General features: G+C 36.6%; 1 protein-coding gene across 2 annotated transcripts in view; it reads left to right on the top strand.

Moving 5' to 3' along the window:
• Window positions 1–17,355, top strand: part of SP3 (Sp3 transcription factor) — a 39,326-nt gene extending 21,971 nt beyond the window's left edge. For both annotated transcript variants that reach the window (XM_041403279.1, XM_041403278.1), the window contains 3 exons: window positions 7,423–7,615; window positions 13,224–13,420; window positions 15,586–17,355. In XM_041403279.1, coding sequence (XP_041259213.1) covers window positions 7,423–7,615; window positions 13,224–13,420; window positions 15,586–15,902 — 707 coding nt within the window. In that variant the 3' untranslated portion in view covers window positions 15,903–17,355. The remainder of the gene's footprint in view (window positions 1–7,422; window positions 7,616–13,223; window positions 13,421–15,585) is intronic.
• Window positions 17,356–18,030: the final 675 nt, after the last annotated feature.

Here is an 18,030-nt window from a genome sequence, read left to right as displayed (position 1 = left end):
TGGTATAATTTTGAAATAGAATCTGATTTAAAAAAGAAAAAAGTGTTATGAAATGCAGGAAGTAAACTGAAGCAATGATAAGTAAATATTTTCATCTGACAGTGTCTGACTCTGGCTATCCAATTTTCATTTGAGGCATTTAGTTTTTATGTTACAAAATCAAGACAGTTGAAACAATTCTCCCCACTATTTTCTTAATATGAAAATTAAATTGGAAACGGGTGAATTTAAGTTAGTGCGGGAATTAGAGCTATTTATGTTCCAATCTTGTGTAAATAGTTTGCTGTCAGCATGCTTAAATTACATTCCTTATTTTAGCATCATTTCCAAAGGAAATTAATAAATTGTGGAAGAATTAGATGATCATGCTTGTCTGTGTTTCACAGTTGTGCTTATAACAGCACGTAGTAAATTATCTCACTTAAAGTTTGCAGAACTTCAGTTAGTCTGGTTAATTTTTTAGAGCAATATCTATTCTGCAATAGAATGATATTTTTTCTTCACATTCTTGAAAATACTGAATTGTTGCATCCTTCCTCTGCAATAGTACTTCATGGGCTTTTCTCCTCTTTGTTCCAAAACTGCTTATTAATGAATTTTCTTCACAGCTGGTGGTGGTGAGGTGAAAGTTTTTTGCATGCATGTTACTCCTAAGTAAATATATGTTGTATGCCAAGTGTCTGGGGATGCAATATAGATTCTCAGAGCTAAGGAGGTTAGCTTGAGTTACCTTAGTCTCAGATATCCTCAGGATGGTCACAAAAGAATATATTACCCAGTTTCTTTTGCATTTTTCAAATACTCTTTTTACAAGATACTCCTGACACAAAATGGAAACTCTCATACACCTGTGGGGATCTATGGCAAGTATCCATGGAGTGAAAGAAGGAAGGGATTTTTTTCCAGTACTGCTACAACTTAAGAAGAGGGCTGGAAACTTGTCTTCTGTCTTTTTTCAGTCTCAGCACTTTAGGGCCATTGCTTTAGGTTCTGTGCAGTTTTCTTGCCTTTCGAACCTCCTGGCAGTATCACATACTTTGTTCTGATCTCTGAGATCAGTCCCAAACTTTCTTGGCTCACAGAAAGTATCTGAAGTTTCTACCAAGGACAACGACAGTCTTTCTATAATGCTAGGAATACTCACCAGGACCCTAGTTCTGATTGCCCTCTTGAAGATCAGGCTGGGCTGTAGGTGGGTTGTCTTTTACTGCTTGTAGAAGACTCAAATTTATTCAAAAGTCAGTAATTTCAAGAGCAAAAGGTGATAAAAATACATAGTGTCAATGACATTGTCATAATTTATCATGGAGAAATGATAGTTCCCAACCTGCATCTAAAATTCATGCCAATATTTAATTCATGTATTCCAAGTATGTCTTGTACTTCATTTAATCAAAGTGTTTTCCTGTATCCTAGTAAGACACTTGCTGTGCAGAACTCTCAAGTATATTATATCAACAACGGTGTCATCATTGATTTAAATAAAAAAATTAGATTTTAATCTAATTGTTCATATAATTGCATTTTGAGTGCACTAATTCTGTCCCTACTTCTTTGAGTCTTTGTTTACTCTTTTTCAGTGTTATCACAGTGTTAGCTTTTTTCTAACCCACTGGAGCATTCACATGGCCAAAGGCTCACAGCATTAAAACTGCAGAGAGCTCTTCAGCCTTCTCTTAAAAAGTGTCAAATGAAAATTATCCTAATCTGTTGATTTATTAAGTGTTTGCTTCCGTAGCTGTTTTTACATGTTCCTGACTTACTGTCAGTGGGAAGCTTTTCATTGTCATCTACTAGTAGGACAATTATTTGGCTTTTACCTAAATACAGGACAGAAACACTTACTGAACAGTTCTGTCTTCCTGAATTACTGCTGACAATTCTGTCGTTTGACCCTAGTAGCAGTCTGATATTCTTCTGTGAAGAGATACTTAGTCCTGCTGGTCAGAGAATTCTGTGTCCTCTTGCTTTCCTTACATATTTCTGGAGTTAGTGGCTTCTTCAGTATTAAGCATGATCAACTCTTCTTCCCCTGTTTAATTAGACCTTCTTAGATTTTCAGCTGTGAGAAGAATAGACAAAAGTAAGTGCGTTCTGCAGCAGGCATCACTGTCTATAGACATCTCAAGTGAATACACCTAGGGCAAGTAACTGTTCCTTGATGCATAGTGTATTCCTTGAGGTAGCACTGGCTGAAGAACTTTAATCATTTAAATACTTAAATATTTGCTTTAGAGTAATGTATAGGATCAGTTGGAGATACACTGTGTGGCATTTCTTGCAAGGAAACAAATCTGTTACTGTGGTTTTTAATAATCATTTTGAGGGTACTGCTTGAGTACTCTAAGGTCCTGCTCTTAGGCTTGCACACAACACTTGTTTTTCCTCAGAAACTTAAAATCTGATTTAGAGCTATTGAATCTAGATAACAGTCTTTTTTCTGAGTTGAGGTTCACCAGTATTTCAAGATGATGCTTTGCAGTGTACCTCACGTTGCCTTGTAATTTATTGTGTAATAAAAATGTCTAAATTCATGCTGCAGATTGGGGGGCAAATCAGAGTAAAAATCATTATTTCTGTTGAGTTTCCTGTCTGAAAGACTTGAACAGCTGGTCAGCTAATAGAGGGAGTTTAAATTAGACAGTTCAGTTTAGATGGGATGGAACAAGAACAGTGTCTTAAGAAATTTGAATTCCAAGGGAATGTGGGTTGAACTGTAGAGAAAACAGGAGAAGATGGAAAGGAAGTGGGAATTAACATCTCTTTAACATCTCTTTTCTTGGGAAAGGTAGGAAGGGAAGCCCCTATTTGGAAAAATAAACAATCAGAAACAATTGAAATGGCAGTCAAATTGTGATTTTGTGAGGAAATTGGTGGGACGGTATGTGCAGTGCTGCTGTGAATCCGTTTTTGGTTCAAAGACCATGTTTGAGATCAGGAGCTTGTAAAGCTTGGCTGATTGAAAGGGCAGGGTGGCTTTCAGCATCTAGGAAAAGCAGCTGAACTAGAAGCTCGCATTTTGCAGACTGTTACAATGTAATACCAAGTGTAGCTTTGTGACATTCTGCAAAGGCAGATACATTAAAAAAATCTGCATCCTCTTCCCTTCTCGGTTGACCCCTGTTTCTGTGGCTCTTGGACAAACTAAAAACTTTTTCCATAGATGAAGAAAATAGCATCTTCTTAAGTCCTGGTGGAAACAGACCAAGACATAATGTGAAGATTAATTGATGCATTCATCTGATACCTGGAGAAGTGGGTAAATGACCTGGGTATATCAGTGGGCAACAGTATTTCTCTCCACACTAGATTATAGTTCACATGTACTCAAGAATACTTTAAACTGCATTTCCATCTGCATTGTTTCATCCTGTCAGTTTAGTTACTCTTCTCTGAAACAATTTAAACAAATCTCTTGCTTATTGGTTTTGTTTGCCAAATACACTCAATCTTGTTCCATGTTGTAGCCAGCTCTGGGCTTTCTATGACTATGAAATACTACCATTGGATCAGAATTATTCACCAAGATCCCAATTTCGATCTTGGAAAAGCCAAACCTAAACCAAATTGAGCACACTAGACAGGAAGCAGAGCTTGAACACAATATATGTTTTTCAGAATCTGTTGGCAGTTTGAAACAATATCTTTGTCTAAAATTCCCCTTGATACTTACCTAGCTAGAACTAAGTATTGAATTTAAAAGTAAGGGCATATAGAAATTTGAAAGTGTGGAAATAAAAGACTAATGAAGAACACGTAACCTTTATTTAGCCTGTGTTTAATTGGTAGAAGACAAAAGTTGCCTCAAATTTGCTAGTGTTTGCATCAGCTTGTCATGACTTCAGGGATTATATAAATTCTTTTAGGCCTCTTTTTTCACAGAGTTTATGTAAATTCTCTCAGTTCAGAGGCTGAATTAGAATAGAGCACATCTAGAAGAACACTGTGGAGAAATGTAGTCTCTGGTATCTATGTGAATTTTCATAATCTCAAATACCATTGCATTGGAGAACACTTAATCTCTAGCTCTTCTCCATGGTTTGCCCTTACAACAGCTTCATGAGTGGCCCCCCTCCTCCTTCCAAAAAATACTGGAGGAATTTTAACCCTATCTCTTGAAATAATGTAAAAACCTACTTGGAGAGCAACAGACTCATTGGTTCTGAGGACCTCATTTAAGGCAGTCACATTCATTGTGGGTTTTGATGCAGTTCACTCTCTGCTATACTACTCCTGGTGAGGCTATTTAAGCACTTTATCTATTGATATTTCTTGTAATTGTGTTTTGTTTAAAGTATAGTCTACATGGATAAGTATTTAAAAGTCCTGTCTATAAATTGCCAGTTTATGTTGTACTTTCCTGTGTGCCAGGAGTAGAAGATAGTCCTCCTGATGAATAACTAAAGCAATAGCTACATTTTGTGTCTTACCAAATAACCAGAAAGCACAGCACAAAATAAAAGCCATAGTACTACTTTGTCTTCATTTCAGTTTTGCATTTTTTAGAATAATGTTATAAACTATTGTGTATCTATGCAAATTGTTGTCTTCTCCAGTATCCTCAACTGTTAGGTATGTTTTGTCTGCCCTGCTTTTTTTTATCACCAAGTAAGTTTCCCAGTTATGCATCTATCTTTATAGAACTATTATAAGTCTCTGTGCTGCTGCAGTAATGGTGGTGATTGGGAGAAACTGGGAATAGAGAGATACTAATGAAAAAGTGGAAGGAACTCATGACAAAAGTTTGTAAAGTGGAACAGATACTGCATAGAAGGTAGAAAGTCATGGATACTGGCATGCAGTGATAGACTTTTGGACATGCTTCTACTCTTACGTGTATCTCTATTATTAGAGTGTGACTTTGGGAGGTCAGTGTAATAAGAGAAATCATATGGAATGTTTGACTTCAGTAGTGGAGTTGGGTCTGGGAAGCACAGATCCATACCCTAATTTGTTCCATTCATCTTTGCATATATCTTTTGAAGTATATGTATGCAGTCTTAACTCTATTCAGCTACTGGCTTTGCAGCTACACCATATGCCACTGTCTAATGTTAGGGAGATCATAATGAAATTACCTTCTTAAAATGTTGTGTTATTTTATTAACACTACTTTAATTGTTATTTTAAATAAAGCAAGAATTTAGACAGTGTACATTTTGTGCTACATTTGATTGGTAAAAGAATTTTGAGTATAATGTGTAACACACAGTTCTAAAGAGCTGGTTGGAGATTTGCATTGGTCTGTGCTGGCAGCCTTGCTGTATTTAAATTCCTATTATGTGCCCTTTTGTGCAAGAGTGAATCAGGCTTCTGCTTTTTTCTAAAGTTGCTCCAAAATGTATTAGTATACTTAGCAGTTATTTGACAGATAATTCTATAAATTTTGTTTTATAGTGGTTTAATATTTGCTTATATAAAATCAATTTTATATATAACATACAGATAATAAAGTTGTTTTTTAGCCAAGTCTCAGAAAAGAGCTTAATTTGGTAGCAAAGGTAGTTTGGTGGCTCATGCAAAAGACCAGAAATTGCCACAGGTTTTCTAGGTCTTCACATGAAAGATATTTATTATGGTGCTGTCTGAAGTTGTGAACTTGTGATGGTAACAGCAAAGGTGTGCAGGTGACTTTGGGCAAGCTTATCACAGTAGTGCCACGTGTGTAAAAAATCATCAGATATGACTGTGCTTGCTTCTGGATTCCCACAGCTCAGAGCCTATCCCATTCATGCAAACTTAATTTCTGACTCTGACTTTTGCAGCCAAACCAGATAAATATTCTAGACGTCCCTGGTTTTGACCTGGAGTTCTCTTCCCAATGCAGTGATTTCCTAGAGAATTACTTTAACTGTGGTTACATCAGTGATGTAGAGTTCAGGACAGTCCTGCATATGGTTATATGTGTGCAAAAGAAAGGCAAACTGCTGCTGGGGATGACTGGGCTGAGACTCTGTTAGCATCAAGCAAATTTTTGTGTAGCAATATCCTTTAAACAGATGAATACTAGAGATGATTTTGAAGGTAGACCAGGTAACTATTACTCTTTACATATTTTGTTATTGGTTTCTTTCCTGATCTCTACTGGGACAGGATACTCTTCATCATATGACCCAGCACAGTTTTTCTTATGTTTTATCAGGTAATCTGCAGCTTTCTCTTCATTACAAAGATATGATGGCTGATGCACTGACTCCCAGAAAGAACTTAAGAGTGGCCACAATGCTCAGTTAAACTTTCAGTGTTCAAGGATAAAAGTCTACATGATAATTGGGTTAGTTTTGCTGGAAAAGCAGTCTCTTGAATGTGTCCAGAAAGATAGACAGATGTTAGTTTGAAGCTTAAAACAAACAAACAATCCAAACCCTACATTATGTTTGTTTGCTTATTAATTTGTGCTAGTGGCTAATGATTTTCACAGAAAAAAATGCAAAGTAAACTATTCTGCTGAACCAAAGAAGGGGCTGGGTTCAGCATTCTAAAATGATACATACAAACTGTCTTTTTTTGGAATCCAGACTTGGAGTCCACTGGGAATGCACAATAGTGTTTGAGGGGAAGATGTTCCTATTAAAATGTAAATTTGTTAAAACAGTTGTTGTTATGACACTGTAATTAATTCTTGGATTAGATTGAATGAATGCTCTGCAGGAAGAGGTTGCACATACTTGCAAATGTCCATCCTGTAAGGAATAATTAGGAGGCCTTTTTGCATACAGAAAACTGCTAAGACCTATTTTGACTACTGGTATATCGAAACACTGATGTGGCTAATCTGTTGCTTATCTCTGTCTAATGCTGAATAACATTCTTCCCTAAATGTTTTCTATGTATTGTGTAGAAGACATAAATTTCAGGTGAAAAGAGGGAATGGAACAAAACCATTAATTTATTTGTTTTCCTTAGATATCTTGGTCTTTCTCAGGTGCACACCTTTTATTAGATTGATTTCTCACATTACGTATCTCTGTGCATACTAAAACCTTCTGAAGACCACTGAGGAAGGCTGTTGCTACTACATGTGACACTAATTCAGAAATGCTGTGGAAACAGAAATGGCTACTCAGGATCACTTGAAACGTGTGTTTACATTTTCTTCAACCTCTGTCCAACTTCTTGTTCCTCAGTTTTTCCCAAGTTTTAAGCAAGCAATATTCTCCTGGTGACAGCATTCCTCACCAAAAACAGTTCAAACTTAAGCTATAACAAAGGATTATAGTTTATCTTCAACTTTTGAATGTATAGTAAGATAAACTTTTAAATACAGGTTACAAGGGCACAGAAGCAATGTCAGAATGCACTTAAGGATGTTGACTTTTGACTGGCGTAGTGCTCTCAAGAATAAAAAGATTTGATCATTATGGTTTCCTTTCTGTCTGTTTAATGGGCTACTTACAGATCTGTCTTTGTTCTTTTCCCCAGATATTAGGATTAAAGAAGAGGATCCTGATCCAGAAGAGTGGCAGCTCAGTGGTGATTCTACACTGAATACTAATGATCTAACACATTTGAGAGTGCAGGTTGTAGATGAGGAAGGGGACCAACCACATCAGGAGGGAAAAAGACTGCGACGAGTAGCATGTACATGTCCCAACTGCAAAGAAGGTGGTGGGAGGTATGTAAAGTTCACTGTCATATCACACATGTAATGATGAAAAATGGATAATGGGCAAGGAAAAAATGAACTTTTGTTAACAGCAGTTGTCTGCAGTGAGAGGAAACTACAGGCTTATGCAAAGGAGTTTATGCAATAAAGGACTACCACTTCCATTTTGGGATTTGAAGATGAAAAAGCAGATTATTCCACCCTTTCTGAGTTATTCCTTTGAGATTATTTTAAAAAATGTGGAGTTAGATGTCGCCTAGTACAAGTGAGGAGGATAGAATGTTGCCCTAAAAATATGAAAATGAAATATTTTGGAATATGCATATCTGTGATTGGCTTCCTATCATATGTCAAGAACTTGATTAAATCCTGTGTTCCTGCATTTCCTCGGTGATTGAGCAGTTTTCCACAGTTTAATTGCTTAGAGTGTTACAAAAATACGGTTTTCCTAGTCTTCTTATTCACTGGTTTCCTAGGAAAACAATATAAGATTTGTATAATATTTCTAAATAACAAATTTTGAACTGTTTTCAGTCAAAACTAGTGAAATTTGACTAACAAAGAGGTACTAAGCTCCAATTCATTAAACTTCAGTGTTGCATTGGAACCTACACTTTATTATTGTGCATCTCATTAAAATATTACTATTTTTTTTTGTTCTGAAGATTGTATTCTACTTCCAAACACTTAATTTTGAATGCCTTGTTAATGGATATGAAAGGGGAAGGGTAATAAGCTGCCTTTTACAAGTGAAAATATTTAGTTGTGTTTGTTCTTGAGAGAATTGTGCAGGGGCTTCTTTTCAATATGCTAAAATTTGTCCATTTTGATAACAGTTTCTAAAATGGAGATCTTTATTTATTTGGGAACTATAGTGTAAATCACTAAAATGTCTTTAAAGAACCCATCAGTGTCCAGTGGCACTAAGAGTTCTAATAGCACTGGCTGACTTATTTCTCTTACCAAGTCTCTTGTCAGTTCTTGGTGCATATTCTAGATGCCTGCCTTGCAAGCACAGGGAGGTAATATCTCAGGCAGCCATGCCAAGTAAGTATTAAGTGTGTTGAAGAGAAAAAGACTCTGATACATTTACATCACTAGCAAAGGTGGTGATGATATCTGCATGTTATCCAGCATCTTTGTCCATCAGATTCCTCTTGTTAAATTTCTATGTCTAGTTCACTGCAACATGGCACAGACATTTCTAAGTTCTTGGTGAACTCTGGCTCTGCTATGAAAATCTGCCCAAAGTATATCCTGGATTGAGATTTGTTTCATTTCAGGAGAAAACTCTGAAAATGTGATTGGCACTGCATGTACTCTTAGAAAACAGAGATTCAAGGTGTTAAATCTTCCTTGTGCTCTATTCCAAACTACAATGGTTTAATTTAGAAATCTGTAATGTAAAATCCTTGTCCTTCTGAGTGGAGTTGCTATGAAATGAAATTTTCATGTTTCAGCCCAAGAGAGAATCTTTTTGAGAGATGGTTTGGGAAGTCTGGAGAAGGGTGTAGTCTGGCTGAAAACTCAGATATGCGATTTTTGGGAAAGAGTTGAGATAAGAGCTACAACAGAGTTAAGATAGATGAGAATCTGAAATTCCCTGTAAAGAAGGGCCTGGACACATCAAACATACAAAGTAACTAGGAAAAAGTAGGACAAGAAGTCAGGATGTGAGAAGAATTAGAACTGGAAGAGAAACGGGATAATGAAGGAGACAATGATGGGGAAACAGAAAAGAGTGCAAGTGCTTACAGTTGCTAAAGCAACTTTCCCACCAGAATGCAGAATTCCTTTAGAGTTTAGGAGAAAGGAATAAGCCCACTTGAAAGAATATTTGAGTGTTAATGTTCCATAGCTGCTAGAGTTACCTTTTTATCCCTAGTGCTGGAATTCTGAGTTTTGATTAGTCTTTTAACTCTGCTGATGATTTGCAGAGTTTCAGATGATAAGACATTTGCTTTTGTAAATTCTTTCAGATAGCATTCATAATTCTTAAAATGATGTTAAAGTTGCAAAATTTAAAATCGGGCAAATGCTTAGTTAATATATTCTGGGCAACTTTAACGTAATTCCTTGTGCATATACATCATCACTTGGTTTCTAATTACTTGACTGCATACTATTTTTTTTATATGGCATCAGTGCCATTTGATGGATGGGATGGCTGATACACAGGGAATTAATCAGGGCTGTGTGATGATTGTCACCTGCTTCACTTATTGCAGCAATTGGGAGGTGTTTAGGGAACGAGACACAGGACTGCAGCAACAGTGCCCTGAAACTTTGGAGGTGTAGGTCTATATACCCCATCTTTACCTCTGCAGAAGTACTGAGTTCATTCCCGTGAGGAACTTGATTGAGCAGACTGTGAACATCTAGAGTACTCAGGGAAAATATGCTTCTAGTACATTAACCTTGACACTTCAGGCTGGTGGGTGTTTGACAATTTTGGCCTTAATCTCTTTCTCCCTCCTACCTGGAGATACAAAGTGATTGTACCAGTTCAGGTTCACCATACCAAAACATTAAGATGATAAAACCATTAATATTTGTGAGCTGCTTAGAGACTGTGAGTGAATGTTGTCAATACCTATGATGAGGCAAAAAAAGCCCTGGAGAAATGAATAATTTTGTACTTAACGTAGTACAGAAATAACAAGTAACTACTAAAACAAGGAAAGTACTTTAAATCAGTGTGAAAAACTGAATAATGTTTCACTCAATTAAAACTGAGCTCCTGTGCTCTGAATGGAGAAGGAAAATGGCTTCACATATGCAGACTTCTTCATAATTTCATCTATCATATAGTGTTGCTTTTAGTATTTCTTGCTGCATTTTCTGTTTTCTGGATTCAGAGGCGAGTTGAGAAGTTCTTTCTGGTTTTTGTTGTTGGCTTTTGGAATTGAACTACATTGCAATCTTCAGATTTGTACCAGTTTTGTGAAGTGGGAAGCCGCTATTATCTTTGCCTTACTTGGTGGGAGGGAAAGTAGGAAAGGAAGATGATGTATTAGATTTGTTAATTAACACCTTTTAGCCCGAAGCTTATATAATAAATGGGGAATAAGCAAGTGGACAGAGAGATACACATGCCTCAAAGGATGACTCTGTTTCCAAACAGAATGTATTAGGCTTATAGTTAAGGTGTCTGAAGTTAAGTAGAAAGTTTAGTCTCCTCTCAGTTACACCTAGAGATTTCACCCTCCTAACAATTACATCTGGAACTACATTGAGATATAACTAGTACTGTCTGGTATATAGGGGAGCTGTGCTTCTGAGTACCACTGCAGGTGCGTAACCCTAAAAACCACATTCTTCAAATAATTAAGAAGTGTGTGGATTGTCCTTGAAATACTTAATGTTATTGCTGGAAATACTGCTGAATATAAAGTCCAGTTTCCAGTGGATGAAGGTGTTTCCTGCTGAAACTGTGGCAGTCTGCCTGGTTATTGAGAAACGTCATATCCAATCTTCGCAAAGCTAAAATGTACTGTGGAAATACTTCAATATAAATATTAATATTTAGACTCCACTCAAGGAGTAGGCTGGAGTCATATACATCTATTCAGTGATGATGGCTATTGGCCAGTGCAGCAAGATGGGCTCTTAGCATCATGTGTTAGGGCATAGTGCCAGACTGTCACAGCTGCAGAGTGTCCAGATAGAATTTGGCTTGTATCCTGTTAGTTTAGAGCACACATGAAACAAACATGCTGGTGCCCATATGAAGTTGTATAGAGTAAACACACTTAGTTGCTAATTCACAGTAATCTTGTGAGTTTCATTTTGTGGATCCTTAACTTCCCCCTCACTTGGAAGTTGGGCGCGTGCTAAGGAATTCTGTCAGCAGTTAGATGAGGTGCTTGGAACTGCGTGTTCTGTATCACCTGTGCACAGTAATGACTGCGAGTTAAACCTTGGTTTCCTTCAGTCTAGACTAGAGGTGCAATGAAGAAATTTCAAACGATTGACATAGGAATATTAACATTATTCTGAGGGAATTTTGATGTGACTTCATCCAATTCGTGTACTATATCATGCCAAGTTATAAAATACTTGTACTAATTACTGTGGAAGGGAAGACATTGGAGTTTATTTGGAGAACATGTGAGGGTAAAGTCCTTAGATGATTCTCCTGCTGCAACAGGATCAAAAGCCTTCTGGACTCTGCTTCTGCTTCCATTGAATTAGTTCTGAAATCAAAACTTGTATTTGTCATGACAAATAATTAGTAGGTGCAGGTGATGTTTTTATCTTCTGAGACAAAATGACTAATGAAGCACTATGAAGATTGCTCTATATTGAGAATTCATAGAAATGTTTCCAAGGACTTAAAGGGATTTTTTTCTCCTTACTTTTCTGGACTGTCTGTAATGTTTTAGGTACATATGTGATTAGGTTGAAATCCCCCTTTAGACACTGTGAGGTTTTAGAGTGAGTTCATTTTTGTGCATGTTCAGAAATGCCTGTGGCAATTGCTAGCTCCTTGAAGCGTGTATGCACTTTAACCTGAACCTTTGTTAGATGTAAACCAGAAGCTAAAACACCCAGTTTAAAGAAAAAGCTTGCCATGGGGTGACAGCTGAAAATTGTATAATCAGTCATGGACAATGGAGCACCCAAGACTGATTTCAGAATCTACTTAAGGTGTTCTAAGTTAATGTTGCTCATGAAAAAGGTGGCATGATGCCTGGCTGCATTTTCCAATCTCCTCCCTTGTACCAGCATTTTCCATTCATATAGCTGTGTTGTCAGCCAGACCTATTCCCTCAAGTGCCCCTTTCTGCAGTAGCACTTAAATTGGCGAAAATCAATCATGATACCCTGCACCGGCCAGACTGATCTCTTTCTCTGGGTCTATCTCTTGTGATTTGATTAAAAAAAAAATAGTCTAGGTATCAGGTGCTTCCCCTGATCACCTGCCATTTCGGTGAGGCAGCATCTTAAAATAAGCATCAAGTTTACTCTGGATTATATGATCTGTGAATTCTGTGTACGTTGTGATGGATTTCTTTTTTTTAACTGAAAAACCAAGGAATTCATTTAAATGTCAGCAAGATCAGCTTCCATTTCTTTTAGTGAAAGCATTCAGGTTAGTATGCTTGTCTTCAAATCTCAGACTGATTCTCAGGTTTCCCCAAGATGCCAAAAGTCCCATCTGTTCTCTACCCAGCTGCCAAAATCTCCAGTGTCCGTTTTGGCAGTTGCAGTAATTTGTGTTTTTCTTTGCCAAAACTATCTTTGATATGGTAAAAGCCTGAAACTCTGAGAAATGTAAAATATGGACACTTCAACATCAAAGTGGTACAAACTACTGTTTCCATCTTCACATACATGTATGCTTCTTAGAGATTATGCTGCTGTCACATACATTTCACACACAACTGAATTTATAGTTTTCTGTGGATCTGGGATAGCATTACAGAATTTATTTCCAGCTCCTTATGGAGTGTTCTGGAATCCAGTTTGTATTTGAAACAAGAACATGAAGTTGCTCAGGTTGGTTTGCAGATTTGTTGTGGTATGTGTAGCCTCATGTATGTATATGACCAGTATTTAGGAGGAATGTATTAGAATTAATAACCTCTCTCTGTTTTTTTTCTGTTTTAAACAGAGGCTCCAACTTGGGAAAAAAGAAGCAACACATTTGTCACATACCAGGATGTGGCAAAGTATATGGGAAGACGTCACATTTGAGAGCTCATCTCCGCTGGCATTCTGGAGAGCGTCCATTTGTTTGTAATTGGATGTTCTGTGGCAAAAGGTTCACTCGCAGCGATGAGCTCCAGCGACACCGAAGAACGCACACAGGTTTCCAGTCTTTGATTCTGGTGTATTTAACTAAAGGAGTGCTATGGACTGGGCTAGGATAAATAACTTTTAAGAGGAGAACAGATCTTTGAATTGGATTGATTTTAAGGCAATGTGATTTTTCTAAAATCAGCTAAATCTTATCTATACACTTCGGAATCTTTGGTAGGTCTGAGGAGATAAAACACACACCTCTTGATTCAGAACTGACATTTAAGCTAATGTTTAACATAGCTTAATCAGAATACTTTGATTCAGGCTCAGCAATGCATTTCATTTGTTTGAACCAGATTATAACTCTTTTTCTATCTTAAAACTTCAGTAAGAAAAAAAGGGCTAGGTGGCCTGGGGATTAGATATCACTCCTAAAATCAAAGAAGAGCATGTGATGGTGCATCATTCTACACCTTTTAGTTTCATGGTTAGACCACCAATTAGGAACTTCAGGTTCACATTTCCCCTTCTATCTAATACAAAGAAAAGAAATTAATGTAGATATTCCACCTTATTAAGGAGCAGTTAGTTTAAAATCTGTTGTCTGTTTTATCTGTTTTCTGACAAACTGCATTCATATTTGCATTCAACAGGATGTTTACCTTTTAAAATCATAGTATTTGAAAAATCCATAGATAAATATTTTTTGTGTTTATCAGCATTTACATTGCTTAGAAAAGTGTCTTTGGATGTCTGTGAAAAATATTCCATGTTGTTAATGGTGTGCTTTTGTGTAGGCATTTTGGATGTTAAATCCAAGCTGGGCCGTTACAGTTTGTCTGGATGGACAGGCTGATGGTTTTTTAAAAAAAAAGGCATGTTGAATGATCCAGTTCAGAGGGTGTGGCTAATAGCTCCTAGTGTACCTGCCTACCAGTAAAAAGTAGAGAACTGCAGGGATCTATCCTTTGGCCTCTTGTAAGATTTTTATCATTGACCTGGAGGAATCAACAGAATTCCTCTGTTAACCTTCTTAGGTTTGTGGATGACCCCAAACGGGGGTGACCAGTCAATGCACTTGATGGCAAGACTATTGAGAGGGATGGAGGCTGGAGGAATGGGTTAACAGGAATCCTAGGAAATTCAGCAAGAATCGTTACAAAGTACTGCACCTGGGGTGGAATGAACACTTAGGATAACACAGGCTAAGCATGTAGAGGTTGGAAACAGCTCTTCTGAAAAGTACCCAGGTGTCTTGATAGACAAGTGGAACATGGTCAAAGACCAGCAGCAACGATCCCCAGAGCTGTATTAACAGAAGCAAGAGCCCTGATCACAGGGATTATTCCCTACTTCTGGTTAGACTGCATCTAGAATATGGCATCTAGTTTTCAGCCATTGATGACAGGATTGAGTTCACTAACGAGTGACCAGGATGATGAGGAAGCTGGAACATTTGCCTTATGAGGAAAGACTGTAGGATTCAGATGCACAAAGAGAACAGTAATGGCAGGGGGGAGCTTCGTAGTAATTCTCTAGTTACCTGCAAAGGCCATCCTTAAGAAGGCGGTTACTTTCCCTGATGATGGTGCATTGGTTGAAGAATAATAGACAGCAGATGTATGTTGAAATAAGAAGGGTTCAGAACAGCTATAAATAAAAGCTTTTTAATTGTGGGGATAAGCCAGGCACTGGAAGAGGATGCCTATAGAGTTCCTGCAGTCTCCATCCTTAAAGGTTGTCAAGAAAACTGGATAAATTCCTCAGCAACCAGATCCGATCTCATAGGTGACTGCTTAGAAAGAGATCAGAACACAGACATTCAGAGGTCCTTTCAAACCTGAATTACCCTATGAGCTTGTGTGTCGGTCTCAAGTGTGATTCTGCTATAGGTCATACAGTCTTCTCTGTCCATCATTTGGTAGGTTTTGTTCTCCTTCTAGAAGTTATTTGTTAGTAATAATTGCAGTGAAACTTAGCAGCCTGAGAATATGAGATGGCTATATTCTCTAGCATGCCTGAAAGATCTCCCCAAACTCTGTGACACACAGAAAATTAAATCAGTTCTTACATAAATTGAATGGGATTTGTATGGGTGTCAAGAAATGTAACACACAAGTTTATCGTTCAATCGCTTTCTTCCTCAGTATAATTCTTGTTAGAATTCTGACTCTAAAAAGCATTAAGTTTAATTTTTAGTGTTCTTGAATATTTTTTTCCTTCTTTGACAGGTGAGAAGAAATTTGTCTGTCCAGAATGTTCAAAACGCTTTATGAGAAGTGACCATCTTGCCAAACACATTAAAACGCATCAGAATAAAAAAGGTATTCACTCTAGCAGTACAGTGCTGGCATCAGTAGAAGCAACATCTGATGATACTTTGATTACTGCAGGAGGAACGACACTTATCCTTGCAAATATTCAACAAGGTTCTGTTTCAGGAATAGGAACTGTTAATACATCTGGCACCAGCAATCAGGATATTCTTACCAACACTGAAATACCTTTACAGCTTGTCACAGTTTCGGGAAACGAGACAATGGAGTAAATATTACACAAGATACCTATTAATTGTGGTTATTTTTATACAGTAGTGAGAAGAATATTGTTCCTAAGTTCTTAGATATCTTTTTATTGATGTGCAAAAATTTTTGGATTGACAGTAACTTGGTTATACATGACACTGAAATGCCTTACTTTGTATGATATTCCATAGTATATTAAAATGGTAAAATTGCATGGGTTTTGTAGGTACTTTTGGAATCTAGAAGAGAAGAAATTTTACCAAGTTATATTAAAAAAACAAAAAAAAAGAATTTAACGATGGAAATGGTAGTCTAACCAAATGCATCAATCCTGTGTGGTTTAGTGTAAAAAAAAATGAGAACATGTTGGTATTTATCTATTGTAAGATAAAAGAAGTTGATGGGTGAAAAGAAATCACATTATGATAAAAGAAATTTTGTAATTTTCTTGATGACTGGAATTTTTATTATGCATAACTGACAAATCAAGTTTCCAAGCAAATGTTACATAGTGTAGGCTTTACTTAGCTCATCAACTTGTCATTTTGAAGCTAATTATTTTAATTAGGTTAACTATGTACAATATTTTAAGCATTACTCTTGTAAGATTTTGCAAACTACATTTTAACATGGAACTCTAGGGATAGTCACCTTTTAAATCCTATTGAAAAGCCATGTTTAAGATTTAATTTGCCAAAATGATGTCTTGTTAATATTCTTTCAATAACCAAGGTGGGCAATATAACCAATGTTTAAAAAGCTTAAAATGTTAAGAAAAATAAATATGTATAGGTTGAAGCATTTGGGTGGTAAGGCAGATGTTATAGTGAAGTATATCCCTTCTTTTGAACATTGGAGGACCAAAAATAAGGTGTATTGCGTCTCAGCAGTGATTTTTATCTAATCTTTTTCCAAAAAAACCATCTGTATGCCAGGGCCTTAAAAGCCATCATGTAAATTACCAGTAAAATATAACATATGCAAATACAAAAGAAAAATCACTTCCATATTGACAGTACTCCCAAACATATGGATATAGTCATAGTGAACTAGGGGGGTTATGAGGTTTTTGTTTGTTTGTTGTTTAGTTTTTGGTTAGTCAATCTGCATTTAAATATCAGCCATCTTTCCTTTTTTGCTTCTTCCCTTAAAAATTGTATGTATCCAGTACATTTAACTGATAAACATATATGTTTTTTATTATGCTGAATTTTCTTTTTATTTTTTAATTACTGTTTATATTTTCAATTATAGAAAATGTACAAAATGAAGTTATATAGCCAGTCTGTAAGTGCTATACCATTTTCAAAAAATGTACAACAATAATTACTGCAGTTCACCTATTTACAAACATTTGGAAATCTGTTCATTTGTTATTCTTAAAACCACCTCAAATTTAAAGGCTACCTTATTGTACGTTTAAAGTGTATTATAACAGTGTGGTAGTTAATAAAACACTATTTTTTTTTCTTTTGACTTGAGTTTACTGTGCTTCTTGTTAACTAACAAGGTGTAATTTCATAATATGTCTTGATAGCCTGAGATGTTTTATTATTTTTGCAGTAGATGGTGGGAAGCAGAAACGTGTTTTCTTTCCCTCTGGACACAGAGATGGTAATTTTCCACCTCCTCGCTCACAAACCCCCATCTGTATGTGCGTGGACACGAATGTGCTGTGTTGGTGTTGTGGGGATGTTTTGCTCTCATGTTGAGCAGGGCATGAAGAATATGGGGGTAGGCCCCATCCTATAGGCTGTGTTTAAGTCCTCTGGCACATGCACAATACATGGAGTATTAATAAGGAGCTGTGACTAAGAACTATGAGATTAAAGAGAGTAATGGTTGTATATAATGCTCTAATGAAAATGAAAAGCTTTTATTTGTGAGGTCTAAAGTGTTGGAGTATCAAATGACAGAGGACAGACCAGGATAATTTAGGATAAACCAGGCACAGTTCAGCCTAGAAAAATGAGAACTGGAAGTCACGTAGGAAAGATTTTCTGAATTTGCAGTTAGGTGGAAAAAAAATTAATGCAAATCTTCTAGAGATTCAGAGCAACAGGAATTGACAGGTACAAAGAAAAGGGAGTTAATTCAGCATCAGTTTAATTGTCTGTTTAATAAAATGAAAAGATGAAATTGGTTGAGATG

Source organism: Onychostruthus taczanowskii, unplaced genomic scaffold (genome assembly GCF_017590055.1).
Source record: "Onychostruthus taczanowskii isolate IOZ18803 unplaced genomic scaffold, ASM1759005v1 scaffold20, whole genome shotgun sequence".
NCBI lineage: Eukaryota > Metazoa > Chordata > Aves > Passeriformes > Passeridae > Onychostruthus > Onychostruthus taczanowskii.
The sequence above is the reverse complement of the archived record's forward strand: the minus strand, read 5'-3'. Positions and strand labels throughout refer to the sequence as shown.